The sequence below is a fragment of the Hyla sarda genome, chromosome 11, assembly GCF_029499605.1.
Source record: "Hyla sarda isolate aHylSar1 chromosome 11, aHylSar1.hap1, whole genome shotgun sequence".
Taxonomy (NCBI): Eukaryota; Metazoa; Chordata; class Amphibia; order Anura; family Hylidae; genus Hyla; species Hyla sarda.
In genome coordinates, this window is record NC_079199.1 from 28322312 (window position 1) to 28334647 (window position 12336).

At 41.1% G+C, this 12336-nt stretch overlaps 1 protein-coding gene across 5 annotated transcripts in view; it reads right to left on the minus strand.

Moving 5' to 3' along the window:
• STRN3 (striatin 3) overlaps positions 1–12336 on the minus strand; it is a 64501-nt gene that overhangs the window by 38576 nt on the left and 13589 nt on the right. For all 5 annotated transcript variants that reach the window (XM_056546028.1, XM_056546027.1, XM_056546030.1 and 2 more), the window contains 3 exons: positions 9480–9583; positions 7552–7625; positions 129–210 (listed from right to left, as the gene is read on the minus strand). In XM_056546028.1, coding sequence (XP_056402003.1) covers positions 129–210; positions 7552–7625; positions 9480–9583 — 260 coding nt within the window. The remainder of the gene's footprint in view (positions 1–128; positions 211–7551; positions 7626–9479; positions 9584–12336) is intronic.

A 12336-nucleotide genomic window follows, 5' to 3' on the forward strand; every position in this document is an offset into this window, starting at 1 on the left:
TACATTTAACACGGTACAATGTTGGATGAGAATTTAGCAACTTGAAACCCACAGCTCTGGAAACCCATCAAAAACGGTATTATGAGCCTGTAACTGAACCCACCGCATGTCGTTACTTATTTACTTACTGTCTTAACAGCTGCCGGCCTTGTTTCCAGGTCAGCTGACTATTCGGAAGCCCTGGGGGAATCTCGGATTCTTTGGTTTCTTCTGAGAGGCAAAGAGTAAATAAAGACTGATGTCACCAGCATGATATTACTTAGTATACCTTTCAAAGACAAGCATAAAGTCAGCGCCTTGACCAGCCCCCCAACCCCCCCCCCCCCCCATTATTGAGCTGATCGCAGTGCTGGGACACAAAGCCATCAGCTACAATCATGGACTACACCTAGCAACAAGTGCTCAAATCTCCCACAGCGCCACCACTGGGCAAACAAAGAAATTCAGTCACCCACTGAAATCAACACAAGGTCTGTGTAAGACCAGCATTTTCAGGGTCCTCAAGAAAGGAAGGATCTTTCTTTTGTTTCATAGATTGATTTGAATTGAGTTGAGTTTTACCTGTAAATAACAGTGGGGATCAAAAGTTTGGGTACCCCAGGTAAAAATTCATATTAATGTGCATAAAGAAGCCAAAGAAAGATGGAAAAATCTCCAAAAGGCATCAAATTACAGATTAGACATTCTTATAATATGTCAACAAAAGTTAGATTTTATTTCCATCATTTACACTTTCAAAATAACAGAGAACAAAAAAAATGGCATCTGCAAAAGTTTGGGCACCCTGCAGAATTTATAGCATGCACTGCCCCCTTTGCAAAGCTGAGACCTGCCAGTGTCATGGATCAGGTGATGTCACCATGTGGTCATCAGTCTCTCCGCCAATGCAAATTCCCTGTTCTGCCCAATGGAGAAGAGAGAAATCTTGGCTCATACTACAGCAGCCGCCTCCATTGTACACAACAAGGAACCCACATATCATACGGTAAACAGCGCCAGAAACCGGATCACCCTGGTGTCAGATTCCCTTTAAAATAAAAGTACTCGTACTTGGTATTGGCGAGTACTAGAATTAAAGTATCGGTACTCATACTCTGTCTTAAAAAAATGGTATCGGGACATCACTAATAAGAAGATAGCAAAACGTTTTCAGATGTCAATATCCTCTGTTCGGAATGTAATTAAGAAATGGCAGTCATCCGGAACAGTGGAAGTTAAAGAAAGATCTGGAAGACGGAGAAAAATATCAGACAGAACAGCTCGCAGGATTGTGAGAAAAACTATTCAAAACCCACGTTTGTCAGATCTTTCTGGAGGGATTGTGCAGTCAGACACTGGAGTTGTGTATTCCACTATAAAGAGATACTTGTACCAATATGGACTTCATGGAAGAGTCATCAGAAGAAAACCTCTTCTACCTCCTCACCACAAAAATCAGCGTTTGAACTTTGCAAATGAACATATAGACAAGCCTGATGCATTTTGGAAACAAGTTCTGTGGACCAATGAGGTTGAAATTGAATTTTTTGGCCGGAATGAGCAAAGGTACGTTCCCCATACCCCCAACAGATCAGGAGTCCTTGGGGGCCATTCAACTGGCCCACGAAGACAAATCCACTTTACAGGAAACGGTTCATCTAGGAATGCTCGGACCTGGCACGTTCCCTGAGTTTTTCCAGCAAGATGGTGACCACCACATTATGGGTGTCAGGTTCGAGCATTCCTAGATGAAGAGTTTCCTGGAAAGTGGATTGGTCGTCGTGGGCCAGTTGAATGGCCCCCAAGGTCTCCCGATCTGACCCCCTTAGACTTTTATCTTTGGGGTCATCTGAAGGCAATTGTCTATGCTGTGAAGATACGAGATGTGCAGCACCTGAAACTACGGATACTGGAAGCCCGTGCTAGCATTTCTCCTGCGGTGTATATAGTAGTATATAGCAGTGTATACGGATACTGGAAGCCTGTGCTAGCATTTCTCCTGCGGTGTATATAGTAGTATATAGCAGTGTATACGGATACTGGAAGCCTGTGCTAGCATTTCTCCTGCGGTGTATATAGTAGTATATAGCAGTGTATACGGATACTGGAAGCCTGTGCTAGCATTTCTCCTGCGGTGTATATAGTAGTATATAGTAGTGTATACGGATACTGGAAGCCTGTGCTAGCATTTCCCCTGAGGTGTATATAGTAGTGTATACGGATACTGGAAGCCTGTGCTAGCATTTCTCCTACGGTGTATATAGTAGTATATAGCAGTGTATACAGATACTGGAAGCCTGTGCTAGCATTTCTCCTGCGGTGTATATAGTAGTATATACGGATACTGGAAGCCTGTGCTAGCATTTCTCCTGCGGTGTATATAGTAGTATATAGCAGTGTACACGGATACTGGAAGCCTGTGCTAGCATTTCTCCTGAGGTGTTGCTATCAGTATGTGAAGAGAGGGAGAAGAGGGTTGCATTGACAATCCAACACAATGGGCAGCACATTGAACACATTTTATAAGTGGTCAGAAACTTGTAAATAACTCATGAAAGAATAAAAGGTTATTAAAACCAAGCACATCATTGTTTTTCTTGTGAAATTACCAATAAGTTTGATGTGTCACATGACCCTCTTCCTATTGAAAAAACAAAAGTTGGATTCAAAATGGCCAACTTCAAAATGGCCACCATGGTCATCACCCATCTTGAAAAGTTTCCCCCTTCACATATACTAATGTGCCACAAACAGGAAGTTAATATCACCAACCATTCCCATTTTATCAAGGTGTATCCGTGTATCCATATAAATGGCCCACCCTGAACTACTGCCAGCCGACCTCCTTGGAAGTTCGGGTGCTCCAGGGTGACCCACCACTGATACGCTGTTGTAGATGTTATGCTCGGAGCATAACCAACTCTGGTGAGCACATATGTATTGGAAACTTTGCCTGCAATTCTTATGGTAATGCACTAGGATCCTCATTTCTTTTTGTCTCTTCAGTGCACACATCAATCCAATCTGGATATGCTACAATTCCCAAATATAATCTACTATCCCCAGTAGTATATCAAAAGAACAGGTAAGTCAATTCAAGACTATAACTTAGCTCTCTTCAAGGACAATGTACGTCCATATTACCAGGCATAAGGCGGGACTTAATAAATGAATGATTTATGATGAAAGAAATATTCACAGTGCATATAAAAACAGATATTAACAAGACAAAGTTTCACTGCACAGAAAATAAAAATAAATGGGAAAAAAATAAAAATAAATAGAATCCTTACTTACAAAACGTTAGAGTTCTATTCCATTGAGTTTGGTAGGAAATGGCATCTGGCATTCAGAATTAGATCTTGTCCCCCATGCAAGCGCACCCTAGCCCCCCAGGTCTGTAGTTTTATACCCTGCTATGGACAGGTGGAGAGCTAGATGTCGGCCACTTCCTTATAATACCTTTATGCCCAAAGAATAGGAAATTTCCTCCATCTTCTATCGTGGGCCAGGCACCCACATCATTTTCTTATATTTTGTTTCTCTATCAAATCCTCTTTCTAGGGGTACCTGACATGACCCCCTTATTGTGTACAATTTACCTAGTGCATACAGTTCGGGCAGGGATCAATACACAGGGGTAATGTGAGGAATCCTTTTAAAAAGGTAGTATGATGGAGAATCCAACCGTATAAGATAGGGGCTGAGGACATACTTCCCTGACCCCCATATTTAATATTGGAAGACATGGCATTTTCACAGGGGGGCTACTTCCAATACCTCTCTTTCATCTATTACCTGGTGTCACCCCCCCCCCCCCCCACCGACATGATACTGATTGCCCATCTTGAGGAATGGTCCTCAACAAACTTTGCCTTAAGCTTCTTTAAAGGAGAAGAAATTCCCCTCCTAAATGGTTCTCTTACAGGGTTTGTAGCATGGTTTTCAGACACATAGAAAACGCTGTCAAAAAGTGCCTCATTCTGTCAATAGCATGCAAAGGGCAAATAAGAGGACTTTCAATCCACTATCACATGGCATTATTGAAATGATGTGATGTAGGCACTATTCTGATCACATGGTTCTCCAATGATGCAGAAAAGTCAATTCCTTTTTAAGGCAAAAAATAAAATAAAAAATATCCATTGTCCTGTTTTCCCAGGATCTTCAGTAAAGAAATTTACTTTTAGTCTATCAACGCCACCATATATTTCTCTACATTATGTTTTAAACGGGCACTGTCAGATTCAAAAACTTTTTATATGTTGTACATCTTGGCAAAACATTATCCTTTCTAATATACATTATAAGAAAAATTTATTTTCTTATAGAAATCATGGATTATAAAATCATAACTTTGTCCAAGATGAAGCATAGGCATGGACACAGTCCATTAAGTGAGGGTGGGCGAGCACTGATAGGACAGGAGAGAGCACAGAGGAGTCCTACCAGGCAGGAGAGAGCACAGAGGAGTGCTATCAGGCAGGAGAGAGCACAGAGGAGTTCTATCAGGCAGGAGAGAGCACAGAGGAGTGCTACCAGGCAGGAGAGAGCACAGAGGAGTGCTATCAGGCAGGAGAGAGCACAGAGGAGTCCTATCAGACAGGAGAGAGCACAGAGGAGTCCTATCAGACAGGAGAGAGCACAGAGGAGTCCTTTCAGACAGGAGAGAGCACAGAGGAGTCCTTTCAGACAGGAGAGAGCACAGAGGAGTCCTTTCAGACAGGAGAGAGCACAGAGGAGTCCTATCAGACAGGAGAGAGCACAGAGGAGTGCTTGCCCACCCTCACTTACTGAACTTTGTCCATGTCTGTGCTTCAACTTGGACAAAGCCATGATTTTATGAGCCATGATTTCCATAAAAAGGAAATTACATTTTCTTATGACATATTAGAAAGGTTAATGTTTTACCAAGATGTGCAACATATAAAAAGATTTTGGATCTGACAGTGCCCAGTAAAATGCCACTGGTGTGCAAATGATAATACCCAAGTATCCTTCCCAAAAAGAAGAAAGCTTAGTTTTGTTAATCAGACACTATTAGATACATCTCTCAAGCTTGTGTATCTGACTAATAACACAGACACACAAGCAGCTCCCAACCAGTGGCTGCTCCCCTCAAATACTGTATTGTTCAGGCATATTTTGCAGCAGAGTAAGTCAATAATAAAACCTGCAGCAGAAAAATATGGACGTATGAACGTACCCATAAAACCTACATCATAAATATAGCCAGTAAGCCACGTTATTAATGGACACCATACAACTGCTACAAGACACTGAAACCTGTTGCCTGCTAAAACAGTCACCAAGACTCAAATCAAAAGTAGCACATGTCACGTGACTAAGGCATGCTTCTGTGAGCAATGCCTGGAATGTAAGGGATGGTCAGTTCCACATTGGGGGGGGGGGGGGACAGAGAATTCTATATCATCAACACATAAGGCTCTGCTGTTACACTACTTCTGCTCCATACATAGGGTAGGATATGTGTAGGCTTTTGAAAGCTGTCTATTACAAAGAAAGAAATGCACACCTCAACTGTCTGCAGAAAACAAAAAAACTGCATGACATAAGCCTTCTGCAGAGGTGTATAGGTAACAAAAGATGGAAGATGTTCTTGCTTCGGAAAAAAAAAAATAAGCATAGCAAACAAACTCCTCCTTGTCTGCAGGAGAGCTCGGAGAAATAATAAGTTAAAGGGGTACTCCAGCCCTAAGACATCTTATCCCCTAAGATGTCTGACCGCGGGGGTCCCACCACAATCGGCACCCACCTCTTTGAGCTGCAAGGGGGTAGCCCATTTCACAGCTCTCCTGTGGCTCCCATTTATAAGTGTATGGGGCTGTTCAGAGAAGCTGTAGAGAGATATCTGCAAGTCGGGAAGGGAAGCTCTCTACCATGTGCTTCTCCCAGTTCGTTCTCCTGATAGGTAGGTCTCAATATGGAGCCACTGACTGATCAAAACTTTAGATATGTCTGTTCTGTGTGGCAGGCCAAAAGATGACCAGGAACCATTGAAACGGCAGCTGTGAGGAATGAGGGTAGTGGATATTCATTCTTTATTTTAGCATCGCTTAACCACATGTATAAAGGGTTCATACGGGGACTTTAAACCCTTAAAGGGGTTTTCCAGACAAAAACTTTTTTTTTTATATATCAACTGGCTCCGGAAAGTTAAACAGATATGTAAATTACTTCTATTAAAAAATCTTAATCCTTCCAATAGTTATTAGTTTCTGAAGTTGAGTTGTTGTTTTCTGTCTAACTGCTCAATGATGACTCACGTCCCGGGAGCTGTGCAGTTCCTATGGGGAAATTTTCCCATTCCCATCATGCACAGCTCCCGGGACGTGACATCATCATTGGGCAGTTAGACAGAAAACTTCAGAAGCTAATAACTATTGGAAGGATTAAGATTTTTTAATAGAAGTAATTTACAAATCTGTTTAACTTTCTGGAGCCAGTTGATATATATAAAAAAGTTTTTGCCTGGAATACCCCTTTAAGGACCATGGGTTTTTCAGTTTTTGCACTTTTGTTTTTCCTCACCTTTTAAAAATCATAACCCTTTCAATGTTGCACCTAAAAATCCATATGATGGCTTATTTTTTGCGCCACCAATTCTTCTTTGCAGTAACATCATAATTTTTTTTTTTTTTATACGAAAAGGGGGGTGATTTAGACTTATTAGGGAAAGGGTTAAATTACATTTATTAACTTTTTTTTATACTTTTTTTTACAATGTTATAGCTCCCATAGGGGGCTATATCATTACATACACTGATCTTATACACTGTTCACTGCAAAGCCATAGCTTTGCATTGATCAGCGTTATCGGCGGTCGATTGCTCAAGCCTGCATCTCAGGACATGCCGGAGGAAGGTAAGAGGACCTCCGCTCGTGTCCCAGCTGATCGGGACACTGCATTTTCACTGCGATGGTATCGATCAGCCCCACTGAGCAGCCGAGAATCTTTCACTTTCATTTTAGACGCGGCGCTGCCGCGCACTATAAGCCCCGGCTTCAGTTACATGTTGGGACCGACCCGATATGACACGGGGTCACCGCACGAACCCGCGTTATATCGCGGGAGCTGGCCAAGGACGAAAATATACGTCCTTGGTCGTTAAGGGGTTAAAAAAAAGTTAAAGAATCTTAAATGGGTTGGCAATGTCATTATACCAAACTTTGTGAACAGTTTTAACAGTGTTGGATTGTTCCGATTAACTACCGATCTCTAGATCAAGCCAGGTAAAGCTTTTCTCCCCGGCTGGCCACAATTGTCGTCCAGTTTCAGGAGAATGGCCCTATAGTCTTACAACGAGACTGACTCCTGCAACTAGTTGGAGACTGGGCAGCCAGGGAGCTAGACGCGCTGTATCTAGAGATCGGTAGATAATCTGCTCTCCTATCAAGATCTATTTTACAGTGATACCAGCATGTATGGCTCGTGACCACAGAGGCAATTTTTGTCTTATGACATTTACTACAATTAGTTTAACTTTTGGGCACAACCCCATAAAAGCAAAAAAAAACACAACAGACATAATAGAAAAACCATGGGCTTACCCGATTCCATTGCAGGCATCTTCATCTCTCCTTGATTTAATTCTGTTCCGTATTTTAATTTATGATACTTTGCCCTACAACAAACATTAAGTTAAAATTAAATAAAAGACTAACTAAATTTCTGGAGCAAATACACTTTCTGCCAATTTCATATTTGCTAAAAATTTACCACATTCAATATAAAATATCTCTGTAAACAACCCGAACCTAACTAATGTTTGCAGTCTGGCTGACACAGGTGGCCTACTTTGTTGTATCAATCCTGATATACTATATTGGCATGTTTTAATTCTAGCTTTAAAAAGGTTTTTGTAAATAATAATATTAAATTATTTATAAGATATCATGCACTAAACAAATTGAACACTTCCTTACGTATACCCAACAGCACAAGGGAAAAGGAACCCAATTCCAGATTGATATTGCTCAGTGAGATAACATTGCTGGGCTTTGTGGACCATTAAATTATTGAATGAATCAGTCATCGAAAATGACCTATTGTTTATCTCCTTGGCACATAACTCAGTTTTTGGGAAAAAGTCTCTCATCACTGTCATTCAAAAGTTTTAAAGGGTACCTTTCATCAAAAAAAAAAATAAAATCAAAAAAAAAATATATATATATATTATAGATAAATGTATGCAGAATAACTTTCCAATAGCATGTTATTAAAAAAAAATGCGCTTCTTTCTATTTAATTTTCTACTTTGAAAAAATGACCACTAGAGGTCTCCCTACCAGTCCTGGCAGCAAGCCCTTTTTATGGATTTCCGACTCATGCTGGTGTCCTAAATCTCAGACTGCAGCCGGGACACAGACAAGCTCAGCACTGCTCCCTGCCTGTCAGACAGGCAGGAGCCAGCACTGTGCTCATAGCACAGCAGGGCATACTTCTGACTCTGCTTTACTGCATGCCCTCATTCATTTTACTATCTGAGCTCCGATCTTTCTTCTCTCTGCGCATGCAGTTGTAAACAGAGAGGAGAAGAGTCAGAGCTGCCGGCTGCTGTGTTTACAGCCTCTATGCAGGGCCACGCCCCCTTCCACTAGGACGACTGAATGAGCAGCCAAGATGACAAATCAGGTAGTAGGAGGGGGTTTTGAATGAAAAGAAACACAGGGATAGTATCAGTGAGAGTCAGGGACAGATTGGGGGGGGGGGGGAGGATTAGGGAGGGTTTAGATCATGATAGGTACTCTATTTTATTTCTTATTTAACCTAGCCAGATAAGGGTTCGTTTTTTGCAGGACAAGTTGATGTACTTTGTTTAAAAATAATAATAATAAATTAAGTTTTCTATGTTTTGGGTTTAAAAAAAGCTGCCACTTGGTGTCTCCCTACTTGTCAAGAGCACATTTCCCCCTATCTCTTGCACAGACTTTGGACTCCTGCTGGCCTGGCAGAAGTACAAAATCAGGAAATGCTGAGGGTGTGTGCAGCCTTATCCAATCATAGCTCATCTCACATTGAACTGCTCTGGGCTGTGTGTAGCAGAGTGAGGGAGGAAGTTCTCCCCTGTATGGCTTCAGATGATGTCACACCTGCTGGGTAATGCCCCTTCCCAGTCTGTACTTCTGACAGACTGAGCACAAAATACAGAACAATATCAAGGTACAAAACAAACAAATAAAAATAAAGGCAGGGGGTGTTTTATCATGATGGGGCAGTGAACTGGGAGGATTATAACATTTAACAAGATCATGAGAGGTACTGTTTAATGTCACAATTTCCTGTATCAATGTTTTGTGGTTTCCCATGACCTTCAGTCATTTAGTGCATTGATACATGTATTTTAACTTCGAATTACATACATTTTAATAGTGATACTACTAAAAGTTACGTTTTAAAGGGAGTTAATTTAAGGGGATCTGTGTCCTGGGATATTATCTCAATAAGACATACAGTAACAAATCTAACAGCTACTTACCGCTCTTGTTTCAAAGCATATTCTAACATTTTTATTCTTCTTACTAGATCCTTCTTTAAGTTTTCTTGACCTTTTCTTTCACCTTGTAGAAAGGCTATCCGTGCCTGGAAAACAAATGGAAACACTTTCAGCAAACATCCCGGTCTCTGAATGCAGTTACTGTTTGTCCAGGTAATCGCTAAGGAAGACAAACCTAGAAAGGAGAGAGTCTTATGATGGCTACATTAAAAGGGGGGTTCCAAAGACTACACTTTATCCTCTAAGGATAGGCGATATGTGTCTGATCAGACCAAACACCACCAATCATAAGAATGGGGGGTCCAGAGCACCTGTGTTTAATAAAGCCACAAACATGTGCACTGCCCCTCCATGTGAACTCTATGGTACTGCTAGAGATAGTCAGTGGTCAGACCCCCAATTGGTGGAACTGCCTGATGGAACCATAACTGGAGGAATCCTTTATTAAGTTTGGTATTTTTAAATAAAAGCTCTTCCCCCACTAAAATAGTGAAAATTGTTCAAGTAATTAGTGAAATCAATTGTGATAATCAGACAAGGGAATATTGTTCATACATAGAGTGATAAACCTTATTTTTAGCACTGGGGTAGTATGTGTGAGTGAATGGAGGCTCCATTCTGTCTCAAGCAATATTCAGTATAAGAAGTCATTCACACTAAACGAATGTATGCGTTTTCAGAAAATGCTTTAGTAGTTTCAACTTCTTGTTACAAAAATCGGAGAAATCTCCACTTTATTTGAAAATACAAAAGGTATAAAAGTTACAAAAGTTATAAAAGGCGAGTGTTTGCCGGACACTTCCGACGTTTCGGAGGACGCGCCCCCTTTCTCAAGTGACCCTATCGTGCACCCATCACATAGCATTCATCTCTCGTGAGAGATTTCATATTAAAACAAAGGCACATACATGCTTCATAATTAAATAATTCCATTACAGCAATATTTTTCAAACTGAAAAATTGCATAATTCGTTGAGCCCATCCGGGCTCGGGGAATTAAGGGTTTCTATCCAATACATTTCTCGTAATAATTTTCTTAAAATTTTCTCTTCCGAGTCGCCTTCTATCTCTTCTATAACCAACCAGCGTAATTCACTTACTTGATGACCAAACTCACAGAAATGCTTTGCTACTCCTGTTTCTCCAAATGTATTCCCTGTTTCTATCTGACTATCTACTAAATTTGGAGAAACAGGAGTACCAAAGCATTTCTGTGAGTTTGGTCATCAAGTAAGTGAATTACGCTGGTTGGTTATAGAAGAGATAGAAGGTGACTCGGAAGAGAAAATGTAAAGAAAATTATTACGAGAAATGTATTGGATAGAAACCCTTAATTCCCTGAGCCCAGATGGGCTCAACAAATTATGCAATTTTTCAGTTTTTCTGTGAGTCGTGATTAATATCTGACTAAATATTGCTGTAATGGAATTATTTAATTATGAAGCATGTATGTGCCTTTGTTTTAATATGAAATCTCTCATTTCAGAAGTGAGCTCTCACGAGAGATGAATGCTATGTGATGGGTGCACGATAGGGTCACTTGAGAAAGGGGGCGTGTCCTTCGAAACGTCGGAAGTGTCCGGCAAGCACTCACCTGTCTACCCCTTCTTGAGAGGAAGGAGGATCAGCTCCGTTATGCCCGTGGAAGGGTGAAGTTTTAGCAGCTGTTGGATCAGGACTGTTGGACGTTTATTAGTAGAGATGAGCAAACTTACAGTAAATTCGATTCGTCACAAACTTCTCGGCTCGGCAGTTGATGACTTTTCCTGCGTAAATTAGTTCAGCCTTCAGGTGCTCCGGTGGGCTGGAAAAGGTGGATACAGTCCTAGGAAAGAGTCTCCTAAGACTGTATCCACCTTTTCCAGCCCACCGGAGCACCGGAAAGCTGAACTAATTTATGCAGGAAAAGTCGTCAACTGCCGAGCCGAGAAGTTCGTGACGAATCGAATTTACTGTAAGTTCGCTCATCTCTATTTATTAGTGAGCGCTGTGGGTGAAGTAACTTTTATACCTTTGTATTTTCAAAAAAAGTGGAGATTTCTCCGATTTTGTCACAAGAAGTTGAAACTACTAAAGCATTTTCTGAAAACGCACACATTCGTTTAGTGTGAATTACTTCTTATACTGAATAAGGCAAAATTGTTCTTCATAGGGCCAAGTTCACACATTCAGGATTCTGTAGAGAATGATTTTTTTTATTTTTATTATTCTGTTTTCTTAAATTGATGGCTGTCAGGATTAGCAGTCAATCAGATTAGTAGGGGGTCCTAGAGATTACTGAAGCCACAAATTCCATATTCCACATTTGCAGTTACGATTTTCATTGCACATTTTCTAAAGAACAATGTTGTATCAACATCCAGTATAAGGGTTCGTTCACACAGGCGGATTCATATTACAAGATCGCACAGTGTTTCCCACTGAGAGTTTGAATGGGAGCAGGATCTCCGCTGCAGATTTTTGGCAGTGGAAAATTTTCTTCGGAGAGCTAGGAGCCCCCCCCCCCCCCCATTCAAACTTGCAGTGGGAAACCCACTGCGAATTCGCAATAAATTCCACCTGCCTGAACGAGCACCAAGGGTGTATGCAGTATTCTGTGCATATTTGATGCGCAGGATTGGAAGCTACAGAGTTCAATGTAAACTAAATGACTGAACACAGCTTTAAATCCTGTGCATCAAATATGCACAAGACTCTGCAAATGTGGTGCACCCTAAAATAGGAATGAAAAAGTGGGGTATATCCTGCCAGGAGGGGCTGACTTTTCTTTGTATGCCTAGTGTCAGCACCTCCTAGTGGCAAGGGTATATACCCACGGTTTCCGTGTCCCCCAATGGTA